The sequence below is a fragment of the Phyllostomus hastatus genome, unplaced genomic scaffold (assembly GCF_019186645.2).
Source record: "Phyllostomus hastatus isolate PE091 unplaced genomic scaffold, TTU_PhHast_1.1 phas_scaffold_385, whole genome shotgun sequence".
NCBI lineage: Eukaryota > Metazoa > Chordata > Mammalia > Chiroptera > Phyllostomidae > Phyllostomus > Phyllostomus hastatus.
This window is the reverse complement of record NW_025334026.1, coordinates 3,660,842-3,680,356: the sequence shown is the minus strand read 5'-3', so window position 1 is coordinate 3,680,356 and position 19,515 is coordinate 3,660,842. Positions and strand designations below refer to the sequence as shown.

Here is a 19,515-nt window from a genome sequence, read left to right as displayed (position 1 = left end):
CCCAAGTGACTTTTGTTTGTTTGTTTCCCTGATGAAAAAATTCCTTAAAGGGAAACGTTTTGATGATGCAGAAGAGATGAAACAAAAAATGGCAGAAACACTAAAAGGCCAAAATCGATGAGTTCAAAACCTGTTTTAAACAGTGGAAAAAAGTCTCCATAGGTGTACCGCATCAAATGGAGAGCACCTGAAGGTGAGTGAAGTTTACACATGTAAGAATAAACACACAATTTTTTTATAAATAAATTCCTGGGTTTTTTTGGGTCCCTCCTCATACCTAAGTATGTAACTAATGTGACTACTTCCTTTTAAGAGTTCATCCCCTCATAAGTATGGAGTATTATACCTACTATTTCTCATCTTTTCATTTTCAAGTGCAATTATTTCTTCACTTTGTATAGCTTCACAATGAGTTATGATGTGTCCAAATGAAAACAAAAATTATATTATGGAACTTTCTTTCTTATAGTCCCATAGCAATTCACTAAAAATAAGTTTGGAAAAAAGACCAATCTGGTTTCTGTTAATCAGGACTTGGGGGAACCAGGTAATCCCAAATTGTTGTGTTGCTAGTTTGAAACTAATAAAATAAAAATTCTGCTTCCTTGTACAAATGCAAACTGAATACTGGCTTGGCGGTTTTTCAGAATTATCCATCAAAATAAACCTCCTGGCTTTTGTTTCTCCTGTGCGGCAGTATGGGATGTGGTGTCTAGAAGACAAAACAGCATCCTCCCTATCTGGGCACTTAGAGGTTTAAACCAATAGATTTACAGAAAAACAAAAAACCCTTGGCATCAACCTGGGTTTCTAATGGGGCTAAGATCTGCAAGCCCTACACAGCACCTGTGACACTTCCCAGCCTCTCACGGGCCTTCTCTACTGTGGGCCTGTGAAAGATGTGAGAGACATGCAGGCAGCCATAACTTTATGAACAGCTAGGCATAGCTGGCCACTTATGACAAAGAAACTCTATATCTGAATCTTGGGAAAAGCAAATACACAGTGCATTTAAATTCACCGGCAGCTGACTGTCTAAGAGTACCTACCTCTTAAGCACACAAGGATCGAAGGGAAAGAAGGTGTCCAGTGGGTTTGTGCAGGTTTGCACTGAGTCCCCTCCAGCTGTATTTCTAATAATTGGTAGCATCTGGCGATTATTCCTCTCAATGATAGTGTAACAGAAGACTAGCTGGTATTTACTGTGGAGCAACAGAACCAACAGAGGCATAAGCGTGCTGTCATTACTCTCCACAAACATGCCTGTACATGAGTGACAACTATACTGACCACACATACTGCCAAACATAACAAGGGCAAGAAAAACAAACATAAAGCAGAAAGTAATGCATTTAGGGTATAGTGCTCTGGATCTACTATTTACAAGTTTGCCAAGGAGGAAAAAAATGTGGCTATCACTTTAAGAAAATAAGAGTGGGCTAAGATTATTAATATGCACAACTCATTAAGAATTACATGTGTTCATGGTAAAACTACTCTAGTTTACAAAAATAACATGTCTTTACTCATTTATTTTTACTGTTTATAATAGAATTAGGGGGTTGGTGAAAATGGGATTCATGGTTTCCTGAGAGGAGATCATGAGTGATGACAGAGAGACTTGGCTGCTGAAAATTTAGATGGCACTGAGAGAGGGACTGGGATGACTGAGTTACAGTCTCAGAAAATGGTAAAGAAAGGAACAGACACAGCAAGTAAGAAGTTACATATACTGACGAGCTCTAGATATAAAACAACAGGACCACTATTGCCAATTCTTCTGGTGGTTGCTTCCACACGCCTTGGCCACCTGAATCATTAACCAACTGTTTCTGTGAGACAAGGATTTAGCTCATTTCTGCTACTCTCTACCTCCTACCCTCCCTCCCACATTATTCACTCAGGTGTATCTTCTCAGGTCGCTATTGGAATTTTAAGTTACTTAATGTTTATTTCTGTTCCAGTAGCCAAGGATCGTATTTCACTCTGTACTCCTTGTGGGAGGGTAAACTGGCAAAAGCATGCTGGAGCACAGTGTGCAGGATCTGGCCAAGTTCACAATGTGCATCCCCCACATGCAGCAGCTGTACTCTGAGTGTACAGGGAATGTGCACCTTTGCCCCAAGACACACATAAATCCACGTCCCAAGGCTGCTGTTCCCAATACTGAAAAACTAACAACTTAAATGCCAACAAGGAATCAATTTAAAAACCAAAAAAAATAAATAAACTAAAAATTAATAGAACATTATACAGCAGTTAAAATCAAAGTACAGATGTATGAATTGATAATGAATCTCAAAACCATTAACAGCAGCAGCTACAGAATTATAAACTCAATACAAAATGTTATACTTCACTCTTAACCTCCATTGCTAACTCCAACCCAAAATCTACAACCTCTCTACCAGTCTGTTCATCAACTGCAGGCCCCTACTCCCACCCCAAGAATATCCTCGGGGAGCCGCTGCCTCTACTTGCTCACCCATCCTTAGACCACATATCTTCCCACAATGTGCAGCAACATGTCACCACTAAACACTAGTCTTTGTTCGTCCCTTTATTCCTTTTAATTCTTTACCACTTTTGAGATCTCAGGAGAAAGAAAACCATGAAGTAGATGCCCAGCAAAGAAAAATAAGACTGCAGAATGAGAGCAGCAAGCTGTCTAAAAGGGACTGAGGGATGAATTATTTTTATCTTAGATCTTGTCTGCTGAAAATTTTAAGCTATGAGCCTGACCTGAACATGCCGATTAAACGCCCAAGGACTCCAATTCGCTGTCTACGTGAAGCAGAATAATTCAGTAAATGCTCTGTAGCCAGAGTGCCTGCATTCAAACCTCAGCTCTGCCCCAGTCTAGGTATGACCTCACAGAGTCATTTAATCTCTCTGTGCCTCCATCTTCCTATTTATAAACGGGTAATAATTCAGTCACAGGATTGTGTGAAGTTTCAGTGAGTTCTACATAGAGTACACAGACTTATGCCAGGCACACAGTAAACTATGCATTACCTGTAGTTACAAGGCCTGAGAGAATACAGTCCCTCACTAAACCAACCCCCTATTGTTGCAGATTTATTTCACGGCCAGTCTTTTTATTACTATAATAGAAGTCACTCTAATAAACATCTTTGATTTTGAATGCCACCAAAGTATAAAAAATAGCTGCATTTCCAGTGTTTCCTCCAGTGTTTCCAGTGTTGGGTTACTGGTTTTTAAATGTAATGTTATTAACTAATTTTATTAGTTTCACAGAAATATAATGGAATTTTATAATACCAACAGTAACATAAATTCACTTTTAAATAACTTCCACCAACAAAATACAAATAACTTACCTTGTAATTGCAGCAAAAAAGTTAACTACTGAGGGCAGGCAAATCTTTAGAGGATTTAGTTGACTCATCACTATACGTTCAAAATTTAGACTTTGAAGGTACCTCAAACCTTTGGGGGAAAAAAAAAACAAAGGATTTTTTTAAAAAGTAAAAAGGTAAGTCTTTAAGAAGCACAGATTTTTTTTTCACAGATTAAAAAATAACTTTAAAAGTTAGTTGTAGGTGAAAGGTGGAAAATTGTACTTGAATAAATAGAAACAACAGAACAGAACAGAATAGAATAGAATAGTTGTAGAATTGCTTTAACTAAGGTCCATGTAGACAGTCATGCAATGTGGAGCCCAGAAGACTATCACAAGGCTACATTCATTTATGACTAAGGCAACTTTTGTAAAGAAAATTTGATTCTTTTAAAGAACCAGGAACTAAACAAAGATTCCTAATAGGCTATTAGATTGTTTGACAATCTGAAATTCACATGTATGTTAGAGAAAATCATATGCTACGTTTAAAGACCATGTAACTTGGCCCTGGCTGGGTGGTTCAGTTGATAGAGCATTGTCCTGGTATGCCAAGGTTGCAGGTTTGATCCCTGGTCAGGGCACATGTAAGAATCAGGCAACGAATGCATAAATGAGTGAAATAACAAACCAATGTTTCTCTCTCTCTCTCTCAAAAATCAATAAATATAAAGGCCATGTGATTTGATTTCAGCTAACAATCATGAAATCATTAAAAACTTCTGGCAACAAAGTGGTCTCCAACCCCTGGAAATAATGATTGTACAGTGTGGAAATTCTCCTTTCTGAATCCCATATATCATATATATAAATATATATATATATATATATATATGCCAATCCGACAAGCAACCAATGACAGGGAAAAAAAATCAAGACTTGTATGTCTTAAATTAACAGTAAAGTTAATGTATATATTATTTTTGGGTTTTTCCTTTTTTTATTGGGGTAACAGTGGTTAACAAAATTATACAGATTTCAAGTGCACGATCCTGTACCACATCATCTGTACACTGTACTATGTGTTCACCACCCCAAGTCAAGTCTCGGTCCATCACCACTAATCCCCCCTTTTAAATCCCCTTTACCCTCCTCCACCTCCCCCCTCCCCTCAACTATTACCACAATGTTGTCCTTGTCCATGAGTTTTTCTCTTTTTTTATTTGCTCTATCCCTCCACCCCTAAGTTGAGCATGTTTTTAAATGTACATTGGTTGTTTGTATTCCACATTTTTTAAAATTAAAAAACTATGAATGTAGAAGGAAAAATTACAAATTTCACTGTCCAAGAATTAATAAATACAACTAATTTTTAACTCTCCTATCTTTTCAGAGGTGTACAGGATGTAAGTAAATATATATTGGTATAATGTGGCACATACAAGTTTCAGTTTAGAGCTGTGGTTCTCAACTCAAGGCAATTGTGCCCCCAAAAGGACAGACATCGGTCAGTGTCTACGGACAGTTTTGGCTGTCATGAAGAGGGTGAGGAGGGGTGCTAGAGGGTAACAGGGGCTGCTAACCATCCTGCAAGGCAAAGGCAGCCGCCATAACAATTATCCAGCCCAAATGTCAGTAGTGCAGAGGGGAAGAAACTCTAGAGGAAACAGCCTATTAAACCATTTGCATTATTCATGAGAGTAAACAAAATTTAAGTTAATGTAACTGACATCCCTACTGTGGACTGTCTTTAACTAAAATACACTAACCCAATAAACAGGCTTCATCTGATAGATTTTAATTATAAACCCTCAGAAATCAGCAAAACTGAAAAACGGCATTTTCTCAAGTCTTTAGATAAAGGTGTATAATCATTATGGCCACAGTGTCACAACCATCCTCACCTGGTTTCAATTTCTAATCCTGCCAGTAAATTACTTCCCTCTCTTTCTCTCTGAAGTGGAAATGACACCTGCCCTTCACTGCCCTTGTTCATTACAAGGACAAGGAGGGGTGTGTGGGAAGCTCTGAGCATGGCGCTGGCACAGTACAAGTGCTCGGCCTCCCCCTTACAGAAGAGCATCTTCACATCTTACCATGACTCTAGATGCCACCCTCTAAAGCCGAGGTTATCAACCTCAAATCCATCAACTAGTACGAGGAGGCTTCAGGGGTTTGGGGGGCCTATAAGCTGCTTGAAATTCTTTATAAAAGTTTGGGTGCATGTGCAGTTTTCTGACATTCAGTTTTCTGAATGTTTTTATCACATTCTCAAAAACAAATCTCCATTCTAAAGGGTGACTAGCATACAAGGAAAATCCAGTTCACATCCATCAATCCCACATCACTGACCTTCCTTCAGGTTTCCGCTTAAAAGCTGCTTGTGTCTAAAAACAAAGGTGTAGAACACAGCTTGACAGGCTGAGTAAAATGGTCCATGAAGAGCAACATCACAAAATGCCTTTGTTCCTGAATCCTGGTTATTAAGGTATATGTGCAGCCAATTAACCAAAAGATCTAGGCACGATTTTACAGTACTAGAGGAAAGAAAAAGTCAAGTCAACTCCATTGGCTTCATTAAAAAAAAAAAAAACTATAGTGACTTAAAAAACACAATCGCCTCTCATTACAAACTAAGAAAAGTCAGTCCATAGGATCCTTTATATATTACCCATGGGCATAAAGGAGAAACAAAAAAAGAAGTAGGATGGGTGGGTGGGTTAAGACAGCCTTCCAATCACCAGGTAGAGCACACAGACCTCCTAGGAAAAACAGGCAGTAACACCTGGAGTCCCAAGGGATGGAGAACAGTTTCTCCTTATCAACTCAGAAAGGCTTGTCCAATGGGCCCCCAGCCATCTTAGAGGGATTTGGCCAAAGACTGGAGTGTGTTTACCAATAGCTTATAAGGAAAGAGTCTGGTTGATTTCACTATTCCCTATGGGACTCTGATGAAGACCTGTGTCAACAATTTAGAACAGAATGGCCAGATGGCTTTTAGTTGTTGAAGGAGGGTCTTTAACAGCACCCTGGCCCAAAGTTATTTCCATGGATGACTAGAAATAGGCCCAGAGCTGGCCTCCTACATGGATCTTTCTATTACCTTTAAAAGGATTTTCTCCTCGGTTCTGACAGATACAATTCAGAACACAAATGAAAAATTTGACAAACCTATAAAAAGAATCAAAACAGCATACAACACTGCACACTATCCATGGAGAAAAGTGGATCTTCTTGTTCAAGTGCAACCATACTGAACAGATGACAAAAGCTTTGCATATGAAGTTTTATATCTAACAAAGGAGATATTTTATTGGGAAATTGCCTCTTGAAAATATAAACATTTTGCAGAGAGTGAGGAAAGACTTTTTCACTTTAAAGGAAGACTAAAAACATAGCGCAGATATTTCTCTGACTTAAAACAATGCTATCATCTTTTAAAGCATGATAAAAAAACACTTGGAAAATTAGGTTACTTACATAAGAGGAATATATTTAGCTCTTGCCAAAAGGCTTCCAATATAATTTCCAGCAGCTTGCCTGATGATGGCAGGGTTATTTGGATCCTGCAATTTTTTCCAGAGATGTTCCAAAAATGCTTCTGCAAATCCCTGTAACAAATGAAGGTGTTAGTCTGATCTTTTTTTCCCCAAATAGATTTCATGTTTTAAAGAAGGGGGGTAGAAAGAGAAGAAGAGAAATATCGACTGGCTGCCTCTTGTATGCACCCCTACCAGGGACTAAACATGTAACCTTGGCACAAGCCCTGACTGGAAGCGAACACACAACCTTTTTGCTTTGCGGGACAACTCCTAACCAACTGAGCCACACCAGTCAGGGCTAGACTGATCTTTTTTAATTCTTAAGATATTTTAGCTATCAGAATCCTAGGATTTTACCTCACCAATGTGGGAACATTCTAGTATCTCAGTTATATTACTAGATGAGTAATCAATAGTTACCACGGTTCTTATTTTTAAAATACCTTGAGATAACATTAAAAAGGCAGGACTGGCACAGAGTGGGGTAGGTGGGTGGCTGCTATGCATTAATAAAAGTACCTTAGCAGAACACTGAGAACTCAGTGGATTCAAAGTCCATTAAAAATTCAGAAACAAAGCTCTTAAACGGTAGCAAATCCACAAACTATGGAATATCCTTGGACAATAGTTACAAAATGGATTATCCTAAAGTGGGTTTATGTATAAGTTTCATAAAATATTGGAATGGCATCTTGGTCTGGTGCAGATGTAGATGTAGTAAACCTCAGGGAAACATTCATGAACTTGAAATATGAAGTCAGGAACAAAAATGATCTTACAGGTGAAGGAAGTGTGGAATTGAGATGCAATGTTTCTAAAGATTATAGCAAAAGGAGCAGTTTTATTTGTGTGTTTCTAAGCCATGGTGATGAAGGAGTAATTTTTGAAACAGATGGACCTGTTGACCTGAGAAAATGAACAAGTCTTTTCAAAGGGGATTATTACAGAAGTCTAACTGGAAAATGCAAACTTTGCATTATTCGGGCCTGCCAAGGTACAGAGCTGGATAACATGTCAAAAAACACCAGTTGAGGCAGACTTCCTATATGTGTATTCTACAGCACCTGGTTACCATTCCTGCTGAAATGCAAATAATGGGTCTGGTTCATCTAATCACTATGTGCTATGCTGAAACTGTACACTCACAAGCTTGAGGTTACCCACATTCTTCCTCAGGTTAACTGAAAAGTAGCAAGAGAATTCAAGTCCTTTTCCTTTGACTGATTTTTCATGCAAAGAAACAGATCCCATGTATTGTGTCTATGCTCACAAAAGAACTATATTTTTATCACTAAAGAACTATATGATTTTTTTAGTTTGTATGTGAAGTGAGGGAAATGGTATAACTGATACTGTCTTTTCCCATCATTTAAATCTAATCTGATACTCCAGTTTATATATTTTTTAAAGATTTTATTTATTTTTGGACAGAGGAGGAGAGAGAGAAACATCAATATGCAGCTACCTCTCACACACCCCCTATTGGGCACCTGGCCAACAACCCAGACATGTGTCCTGACTGGGAATCAAACCCCTTGGTTCACAGGCCGACACTGGAGCCACTGAGCCATATCAGCCTGTACTTTTGAAACATGCCACCTTCATAGCAACAGAACTACTATGAAGCTACCTCAAATTCAGAATCAGGTAGTTGAAAATGAATTTAACTAGGAATAAATAAATGGAACTGGTTTAATTATGAGAGGAACTGATTGTAAGTTAACTCCTCTCATAATCAGCAGGTTTTAGTGATGTTATGCTATGAAATTTCAAGTAATTAGGAGAGAAACATTGAGTAATAAATTTCAACAATACTGACACGCTCTCATTTAAGAGTATATATTCTAGCTTTTGTCAGCCTACAGAAGTGATGATAAAGTAATGTATGATGATGGGATAATGTGTATAGAATTTAGGGAGCCATGCCCATGGCACTAAGACCTTAATTTTAGAATTGGTACTTGGAGATAAATTAGCTGTGTTTTTAGATTATTTAATCTCAGTGTATGTTTCCATGATGTTTGTCCTAAGCATGTTTATTATAAAAAATCATGTTTAATATTGAGATATATTTTACTTGAAAGCGTGAGCAATCCAAGTTGGCAGTTTTCAGGCTGCAAGCGTCCTCATGAGAAGGAGACCGAATTAGAACTGTGAAATGCTCCAAGGCAGCTCATCCCCCAGCAAGTGTCCTGTGTCTGTGTTTGTCCCTGTGCAGTCTGAAGAGCTGTTAAGTCACAACCTTGAACTGTTGACCAAACTGAGACTATCATGAATGGACGAAACTCTATCAGAACATGTTAAAATACAACTTATAAGATTAATAGTGAAATGTAGGGAAGAAATAAATCAATCAGCTGGGCACTCTATAATTGGAAGGCGGCGTGGGCCTGAGCAGAGACACAGCAGGGCCTAGGCAATGAAGGTGGGGCCACAGACCATGGCTTCAGGAGGAAGACCACCAGTTTCATCCTATATAATGGTGCGCGTGGACAATGTCCACAGGGAAGGAACCTCCAAGAAAGCGAACCAATCAGAAACTTAGGGAATGGAAAATTTCTAAAGATGGCGCGAGTCACAACAATATCCATAGGACCCTCTGTAGTAAAATTTATCATATTACTTTCTGCTGAAGCTTATGATCAAAGGAAAATGATACTATATATATGTAATCACATACTGTTCTCTGAAATGAAAGGATGATTAACATACAAGATTTTTGGAAACCATCCCGTCTTCCCTGCTTTGGTGCCTAGGGAAACTGAAGGCCAGCGGGGAGAGCAGCAGCACAGCCTCCAGTCCGAGAGGCCAGGCTCTGAGCCTCCTCCCTCACACAGAGAAGTGAAGAGCCATTCACAGCGTTATGTGTCCTGGTTTTCATTCCGGACATTTCATGTGAGCTTTCTTTCACTCAGAGAAACAAACTCTCATTTATGAATGACAGCTATATTTTTTTTACTATGTAATTTTTCTAAGTAAATGAAGCATGTAATGTGATGCTTCTGTATTTGTTATTATGAATTTTCATTTCAAAATATAAATGCTAACAGAATGTTTAAAAAGATTTTATTTATTTATTTATCTATCTATCTATTTATTTATTGAGACGGAAAGGGAAGGAGAAAGAGAAAGAGAAATATCAGTGTGTAGTTGCCCCTCACATGTCCCCAACTGGGGACCTGGCCTGCAACCCAGGCATGTGCCCTGACTAGGAATCGAACCAGTGACCCTTTGGTTCGCAGGCCTGTGCTCAGTCCACTGAGCTACACCAGCCAGGGCAGAATTTTTTTTAAGCTCCCCCCACCCCCCGCAAGTGTTAAATAATCCAATGGATCCCAAAACAAGCTTAGCATTAAAATCAACTTTACGGATTCAGTAGGTTTGTAACAGGGATTTGCAATTGCCTATTTTAAAAACTCCACAAGTGGTTGTGACACTTAGGCAGTGGAAATCAGTGAAATCCACACTCACATGGGAACCACTTCTGCAGGACCTTTCAGAGTGCAAAGTAACCATCCAGTCTTTGCACTCTGTGAATTAACTTCACTAGTATGTGCAGCCACTTAGTTAATCATGCTTCTTTTTAACAAAGGATGCATTCCCCAACTTCTTCTAAATAGCTCTTTCCAAAACTTCTAACACATACTTTGACATAGGCTGATTTTAACCTTCTTACCCATAACCAATACCCTCCTGATTATTCTAGAAAGCTACAAAATACGTACAAAGGAGAAGAGTCTTCCAATAATTTTTTTCCCCCAAAATAGAAAGCCAAAGCCTAAAAAAAGGTGGTTTGAGCTAGTGAGAATCAACTGAGAATAGAAAAAGTAAACAGTTAAATAATCAGTATGAGCCCTGGCCTGGTAGCTCAGTTGGTTAGAGCATCATCCTGATACACCAAGGTTCTGGGTTCAGTATCTGGTCAGGGTACATAAAAGAATCAACCAATGAATGCGTAAGTGGAGCAACAAATTGATGTTTCTCTCTCTTTTCCCCTCTCCCCTCTCTAAAATCAATAAAATAAGCCCTCCCTGGTGTGGCTCAGTAGGCTGAGTGCTGGCCTTCAAACTTAGGGGTGGCTAGTTCTGTCAGAGCACATGCCTAGGTTTTGTGGGCTGGGTCCCCAGTTCAGAGTGTGCGAGAAGTAACCACTCGGTGTTTCTCTCACTCATAAATGTTTCTCTCCCCTGCTTTCTCCCTTTCTTCCCTTCTCTCTAAAAAGTAAATAAAATCTTTCAAAAAATCTATAATAATTTAAATGCAATATCCCGTATGAGATTTTAATAAAGGCTTGAATTAAATGAAAGCACACCACCTAGTGGACAAGATGCAGGATGACATTTTTCAGAGCACTTGGCTGATCAGAAAGGCAGCAATGCCCTCTGCTCTTTCGCACATTCAAGGCAGGTACTTTCAAAGAAAAAGAGATATTCACCTCATGATCTTTCTTCCCAACTCTCCATCCCCCAGTTTTTAAGGGAAAATCGGGGACAAGAATAAATAAGCTCTGATGATGTTAATGACATACTCACCAACTTAAAGCTGCAGAGGTAAAACATGAAAAACTGTACATGGCAGGAGGCATGGGTGGGCAACAAGAGTTTGTCAAAGATGATTATGAGATCACGATATAAATCCTTTGTTTTGTTGATATCAATCTTACCTACAGGGAAAATATGGCATTTCAGTTTTATAAAAACATTATTTTCAAGCTACCAGTTTCATTTACCAAATTAAAAAAATAATAATACCATTAAGAAATACATCATCATCCACTATGCTATGACTAAAACTAAACGCCATTTTTATTTTGCACAAATTTTCCTTTTCAAGTATAATAATCTGGCTCTGGCAGGGAAGAAGGCCCTCACCTCACACACACTGCTCTGATGCCATAAATATGAACCTTTCTAAAGGGCGATTTTACAGTGCATGTGGGCAGAAGTCCTTTGATGGAGTAATCCTACTGCTAGGAAGTTAATAAACCAAACAACTGAAGATAATGTACAAGAATGTTCATTACACTATTATTTACTATCACAAAAAGGGGCAGGAGTAAAAGAGACCATTAAATCCATATGATCAACAGCAACTACTTTAAAAGAACAGTGAATGGTATGAGAAAAGGGCAGATTATGAAACACCACATACAGTATGACCCCCAAATCCACTGAAAACCATACTCATCTATATATGCATACTAACAAAAAAGAAAAAAACATTTATCAAAATGCTCATAATGGTTCTCTAAATAGTAGGAATGTGGCTATTTAAAATGCCATTTTTTTAATCCTTTCCTATAATTTCCAAATTTTCTCTAGTCATATAACAGCAAAAAAAGTTAAAACACTAACATAGTCAACTCTCAGATTCAAGTTTTATTCTGAGTGGCTGAGTTTCATACTTAAATCTAAGCAATGTGAATAGAAAAAAAATTCTATTTTCATGGCAAAGCCTCTAAACTACAAGTTCCATGACTGAAAGTCCACAAGGGCAGGAAGCCTATCGATCTGCTCCCTTCAGTGCCAACACCTGGCATTGTCACAGCACCAAGACCCTCTGCACTCAGTACATCACACCAAGCACCACACATCAGTGTCTGCTGTACCATTCCTAAATGTCTTCAACTACTGCGGTTTAATCTGATCTCCACCTAAAAGTGACCAAGTGCCATACACAATCTTTTAACCCACTAGTCAGTGAAAAGATCAAGGGCTTTGAAGATATGTAACTGAGCCTGAATCCCAATGACACCATTTTTAAGCTATGTTATATTGGCAAGTAACTTAATCTCTCTACACTTTCTTTTCCTCATACTCAAAATAGTGATTTTCACAGGATTTCTATCAGCACCAGATAATGTATGAGAAACACCCAGCCCAGAACCAGGTACACAGCAGGTGTTCGATAAACAGTAGCTATTGTGACTAATATAGATCATTACCATCTACATAGCAGACATCCTTAATGTAGGACAAAAGTAAAGACAGCAGGATATCCAGGCGTTCTGCGACAGGATGGACCATCTGACTGAGCCTTTCAGGGTCAGCCTTTGTTTCGCGTTCAAGAACTTCATCTTCATCCTTTGAATATAATGTAAACACTGACATTACAAATTTCAGGAAAAGTAGTTTAGTGAGAAAACTGTCTGTGGTGATTATTTCTTTTAAAAGACAAAACAAAGAAAACCTATCCCAGGTTGGAGCTCTAAACCAGAGGTATGAATCAGAACCACTCGTGGAATTCGAAGCAAAAGCACAGGTTCAGAGCCCTGGCCTCTGGTTCTCACCTAGAAGACCCACGCAGAGCATGGGCATGCAAACATCGTGGATCTTCCCAGCTCCTGGCACCCACTGTGGTGGGCACTGTTGATGCCAAGGCCTCCTTTCCCAGGACAGGGAACTCATGCCCCAGCTGCTGTGAGTTTTGGCTGCAAATAGCTCACAGCTGCCCCCCGCTTCTCCAGAGAACTTACCTTCAACAGAACAGGAGCCAGAACTGCCCTTTCATTCCTTTCGGCAACATCCCTTCAGAACTAATGACTGACTGACAAGGGGTCATCAGAGACCATCTCCCGCTTCTCAAACTGGGATCAACTCTCTGGTACAATCATGTTTCAGGGCTCTTAGTGCAATCAGACTGTAGCTGCTTCCCACTCCTGCTTAGGCCCCACCCCTGCCCTTTCCTGCCCCCTCACACCCCTGTCCAAGGGAACCCAAATCCCCGTCTCAGCTCTCCTCCCAGTGAACCCAACTTAAGACAATGTACCAGGTATAGAAGTACTGCTTTAAGGTATACAACTTATAAAATAAAATACAGATATTAGGTTGATATGCTCTTCTATTTATCACTCCCTTACCAATAATAATGTGGTTACAAAAACAAACAACGAACAATAAAAGTGAAGCATGCTTACCAAACCTAAATTCAAACCTTGGAAACCAAACAAGTTACAGTAAGCAACATGGAAGCAAACTACTTCATTTAAGAAATCATTTTCAAAAAAAGAAAGAAAAATCTATTTTAAACCAAAGCGTTGAAGAAGATTAGAGGCCATTAGCTGTCTCCTCCCACATTCTGGACTTATGAACCAGGTATGCCTGCTTTCACTAATAAACACTGACCATATTAAAAAGTCCTTCTGTGGCGTCTGTTCCACTACCAGTTTGAGCTGCTATTTCCTCAGCATCTTCAATATCCTGCCGGGACGCACTCACCTACATTATAACAAAGGAAAAAGAAAGAAACCATTTAAAATCCCACTACGTCATTTGGAGAATGAAAATTCATCTGACATACTCATTTTAAAGGTGTCCAAATTAGTGCCATAACTCATTACATAATTAAGGTGCAAACCTATAAACTGGTTTGAGTCATGAAGGAACTTACAAGATTAAAAATCAAGTCCCTTTTACTACTTACATGAAGTCATTATTAACTATAGTGTGATAGTCTAAATTTGGAGAGCTTCAACAAACTCAACATTTATTCCAATTCCTACTATATACAAATACTCACATACATCTAGTATAAGAAGCAGTCTCAATTTACTGAGCAGAAAAATGATGAAACCCAAGTAAACTTTGAATTACAAAGTATTTATTTTGTTACGTATCTTCAAATATCTTGTTTAAAATATCAGTGATTTTTTACTATCTTTTTACATGCCTCTTCTTTACTATCTAAACATGAACTTCATGCCCTAGCTGGTGGCCTACGAACCAAAGGGTCACCAGTTCAATTCCTAGTCAGGACACATGCCTGGGTTGCAGGCCAGGTGCCCAGTAGGGGGGCGCATGAGAGGCAACCACACATTGACATTTCTCTCCCTCTCTTTCTCCCTCCCTTTTCCTCTGTCTAAAAATAAATAAATTACATATTTGTGTGTGTGTGTGTGTGTGTGTGTGTGTGTGTTAATATTTTACTTATTTTTAGAGAGAAGGGAAGGGAGGGAGAGCAACATTAATGCGTGGTTGCCTCTCATGCGTCCCCTACTGGGAAACTGGCTTGCAGCCCAGGAATGTGCCCTGACTGGGAATCGAACCAGCAACCATTAGGTTTCCAGGCCCATGCCCAATCCACTGAGCTACACCAGCCAGGGCAATAAATTAAACATTTTTAAAAAAATAAATAAAACATGAACTTCTTTCTAAATGTACTCTAAAATGTCCCACAGTAGGACTTTTGGTCAAGATGGCAGCTTGCCTGCTCGCACAACCACATCAAAATCACAACTGAAATATAGAACAACCATCACTCAGAACCATCAGAAATTGAGTTGAATGGAAATCTGACAACTATGGAATTAAAGAAATCACATCCATCCAGACAGGTAGGAGGGGTGGAGACATGGATTGGACTGGTCCCAAGTCCACATGTGGTGGAAAAACATTCAGGAGGGATATCTCATGAGCAAGGAGTCCCTGCCCCACACCAGAACCCCCAGAACAGGGATCCAAGGAAAGTAAGTCCCCACAACTTCTGACTGCAAAAAAACAACAAGGATTGAGTGGGGGGAAGAAACTACAGGAGTCCCAAGCAGTCCCTCTTAAGAACCACACATGGACTTAACTCACACTCACTTCTTTTGAGCTCCAGTACCTGGGTACCAGCTTGAAAGACACCAGTGGCACCCAGGAAGGTACTGAAGTGTCTGGCATCAAGGCCTAGGCCGGGGGAAAGCTTTCTCTCATTTTCTCTCAAATAGAAAGGCAGGCAAAGGCCACTGTTCCTTTTCTGAACCCTCCCCCTACATAGCCACAGAGCCAGCAGGCTGGTGCCATATCTGAGACTCCATCAACCTGGTTTACACTGTTTATCCCACCCTGGAGATCCCCTGAGACTCTATGCCACCCAATTTACAGGCACACCCAAGATATGAATGGCTGATCTTGATTCATGCTTCACAACTTCCTAAATCCTATCAAACAAGCAACAGACGATCTCAGTATCCTATAGCCCTCAATCTGCCTACCTCTTTCTAAGTGGCTCCAGGCTCAGCAATAGCAGCAGCCAGCCTAGATTCACAGCTTGGCTTCCTGGGAATCTCCAAGCCCAGTACTAGCAGCAGCCACCTCAGATAGCTTTTCAGCTCATGCAGGGTGGCCCCAGGCAGAACACAGGTGGATAATGACCTTGGCCTGCACCACCTAGGAACCCCCAAGGCCAGTGTACCCAGAGGACAGCTATAGACCATGTCACAGCACCTCCTCCCTGTCCCAGCACAGCTGATTCTCCACAGGGATGGGGAGTGGGGGTGGGGAGGAAGTTGGTGGTCAGTGGTCACAGTCAGACCTTGTAGGTCACTAGTCTGGGTAAATCCCTCCCACGGACCTACCAATAGCAATCAAGGCTCAACTACAAGGGGAGGGTATGCTCAGCCCACACAAAGGGTGCACTTCAAGTACCCAACTTGAGTGATAGGGGAGGCTGTGCCCCTAAACCCTGCAGGATGCCTACTACATTAGACTATGCTACCAAGACACAGAGTCAAAGCAGCTTTACCTAATACACAGAAAAGAGATACAAGGAGAATGCCAAAATGAGGAGGCAAACAAACATGGCCCAAATGAAAGAACAGATCAAAACCCCAGAAAAAGAACTAAATGAAATGGTGATAGGCAATCTATCAGATGCAGAGTCCAAAATATTGGTTATAAGGATACTCAAGGAACTCAATGAGGACCTCAACAACATAAAAAAGATCCAGTTAGAAAGAAAGGAAACACTAATTGAAATAAAGAACAATTTACAGGAAATCAACAATAAAGTAGATGAAGCTGAGAATCAAATCAATGATTTGAAACACAGGAAGCAAAAAACAAACGATCAAGACAAGAAGAAAAAGGAATCTAGGAAAACGAGGACAGTGTAAGGAGCCTCTGGGACAACTTCAAGCACTCCAACATTTGCATCATAGGGGTGCAAGAAGGAGAAGAGCAAGAAATTGGAAATCTATTTGAAAAAATAATAAAAGACAACTTCCCTAATGTGATGAAGGAAATAGACATGCAAAGTCTAGGAAGCACACAGAGCCTCAAACAAGATGGAAGCAAAGAGGCCTACTCCAAGACACATCATAATTAAAATGCCAATGGTTAAAGATGAAGACAGAATCATAAAAGTAGAAAGGGAAAAGTAGTTAGTTACCTATGGAGGAATTCCCATAAGACTGTCAGCTGATTTCTCAAAAGAAACTTTGCAGGCTAGAAGCAACTGGTAAGAAATATGCAAAGTCATGAAAAGCAGGGACCTACAGCCAAGGTTGTTCTAACCAACCAAGCTATCATTTACAATTGAAGGGCAGATATAGAGCTTCCCAGACAAGAAAAAACTAAAGGAGTTCATCTTCACCAAACCCTTACTAAATGAAATGTTAAAGGGACTTATTTAAATAAAAGATCAAAACTTTGAGCAATAAAATGGCAAAAAATACTTATCAACTGAATCTAAAAAACAAACTAAGCAAGCAAGAAGTGGTACGGAATCATGGATATGGAGAGCATTTTGATGTTTGCCAGATGGGAGGGGATTGTGAGGAAATGGGTGAAGATGTGAGAGGATTAAGAAGTACAAATAAGCCCTGGTTGGCATAGCTCAGTGGATTGAGCATGGGCTGTGAACCAAAGTGTCTCAGGTTCGATTCTTAGTCAGGGTACATGATGCCTGGGTTGCAGGCCATGACCCCCAACAACTGTACATTGATGTTTCTCTCTCTCTCTCTCTCTCTCCCCCCCCCCTTCCCACTCTAAAAATAAATAAATAAAATCTTAAAAAAAAAAAAGAAGAAGTACAAATAGTTACAGAATAGCCATGGGGATATAAGTACAGTATAGGAAATGGAGTAGCCAAAGAACTTATGCATGACCCATGGACACGAACAAAGGTGTGGTGACTGCCTGAGGGACTGTAGGTGCCAGGTGGAGGGGGACAGAGGGAAATATTGGGACTACTGTAAGAGCATAATCAATAAAATATAATTTAAATTAAAAATTTTTTTTAAATTTTCCATAAGTACTGACCAAAGAAAAACTTTACCAAGATTATGTATGCAGTTGGGCAGAGGTTAACTCCCAGTGAGCACTGTGTCAGCCTGCCCAACCTCCAGCTCTTCCTACACCTGCCTCCTTATAGCCTCCTTCTCCCCTATAGTATCAGTGTTCTCCTCCATCAATTCATCTCCTCAGTCCACAAACCTCAAGTCTCCCCAACCCTAGCATAGGCCTCTCACGCCTGCCTCATCCTCTGTTCATGCCACAAACCCTTACCAAGATCTGTTAATTCCACTTCCTCTAAAATGCAGTGTCCCCCTCCACACTTACAAAACAACAGACTTATCTCCCAATCACCAAATCTAAGGACTTTTTCTGTTTTCATTCTCCTTAAATTATCAGAAATACTTCAGGCTAACCAAACCCTTCCTTATTCCAGATCTTCCCCATACAACCATGTTCTCTGGTTTACCTCCCACTTCCTATCATACTTCCTGTCTCCTAAATTAAGCGATGTCCTAAATTACATCACTCTTAATGTTTGTACTCAGTTCCCTACCTGCAGCTACATCTGCTTAATGAGCACTCACCATCTAGCTCCCCACCTGTACACCTCAATCCATCCAAAATGGAACTCATCACCTTCCAACTTCCTCCTGACTTTTCTTACTACTGTTAATGTCAACACCAAGATTCCAAAGGGCTATTCCGTTCCTTTACCCCCTATTCACTCTCCACTTGCTACCCTGTCTCAAGGACCAGTTCACCTTTCTTCCACAATGTCAAGAGAATCCACCACTTTCTTTCATTCTCACTGCACCTTATTGCAGGTCACTTTAAATGCTTTCCTGACTCCTGATTACATCAGGTTTCCTAGTTCATAATAATGTATGTGTTCCACTCATAGCATTTACCACGACTATACTTTTACACTGGCGTGACTGTCTAATGTCATGCGCCCCAACCATGAGAAATGGGACTGTCTATAATCCCCAGCACACCAATGAATTTCAAGAAGTATACAAGAACTGAAACAAAAGTGGAAACATGAATTCTTTTCCCTCTTTGCTACTACTATTTCAAGTATGTTGATTATAACAAATACACATAATAAAGGAAAATCAAAGAGAAAAATTATTAAATACTTACATCCAGCTTGAGTAACTTTTCAATGACAAGCTCTAGAATTTCATGCCGCAAGGTTGGAAAATACACACTAATCCTTAGTAAGTTATGAACATAACATTCCTAAAACATGAAAAGATAAAACATTTCAACAGAGTATCTTTCAGTTATGTAAGAAAAGAATCAATTACATAATCTCTAGTTCCAATTACTTAAATAGAAAAAACAGACCGTCCAGTAACACAGAAACTACATTTTTTATACATTCATTTTCTGCCTGCACATACCAGTCTGTTGCATGTCACTGTGTAAATTACCCCCAGTAAAATACTAAAACAGGTTTGTTGAGCTGTATTTCATATATAATTCACCTATTTAAAGTGTATAGTTCAAAGGTTTATAGTATATCCAGTACTGTGCAACCATCATTATAACCAATTTTAGAACATTTTCATCACTCTAGAAAGAAACCGTGTTATCCTTTAGTACAGTACCTCTGTCCAGCTATCGGTAACCACTAGTCTTTCTGTCTCTATGAATTTGCCTATTCTAGACA

The 19,515-nt window shown here is 39.6% G+C and overlaps 1 protein-coding gene and 1 pseudogene across 1 annotated transcript in view; one reads left to right on the top strand and one right to left on the bottom strand.

Moving 5' to 3' along the window:
• RRN3 (RRN3 homolog, RNA polymerase I transcription factor) overlaps positions 1–19,515 on the bottom strand; it is a 45,535-nt gene that overhangs the window by 3,695 nt on the left and 22,325 nt on the right. The window contains exons 9-16 of the mRNA XM_045819560.1: positions 18,984–19,082; positions 13,968–14,060; positions 12,788–12,926; positions 11,376–11,506; positions 6,782–6,912; positions 5,654–5,838; positions 3,342–3,450; positions 1,050–1,202 (exon numbers count right to left, since the gene is read on the bottom strand). Coding sequence (XP_045675516.1) covers positions 1,050–1,202; positions 3,342–3,450; positions 5,654–5,838; positions 6,782–6,912; positions 11,376–11,506; positions 12,788–12,926; positions 13,968–14,060; positions 18,984–19,082 — 1,040 coding nt within the window. The remainder of the gene's footprint in view (positions 1–1,049; positions 1,203–3,341; positions 3,451–5,653; positions 5,839–6,781; positions 6,913–11,375; positions 11,507–12,787; positions 12,927–13,967; positions 14,061–18,983; positions 19,083–19,515) is intronic.
• On the top strand, positions 6,922–8,138 carry LOC123806270 (annotated as a pseudogene).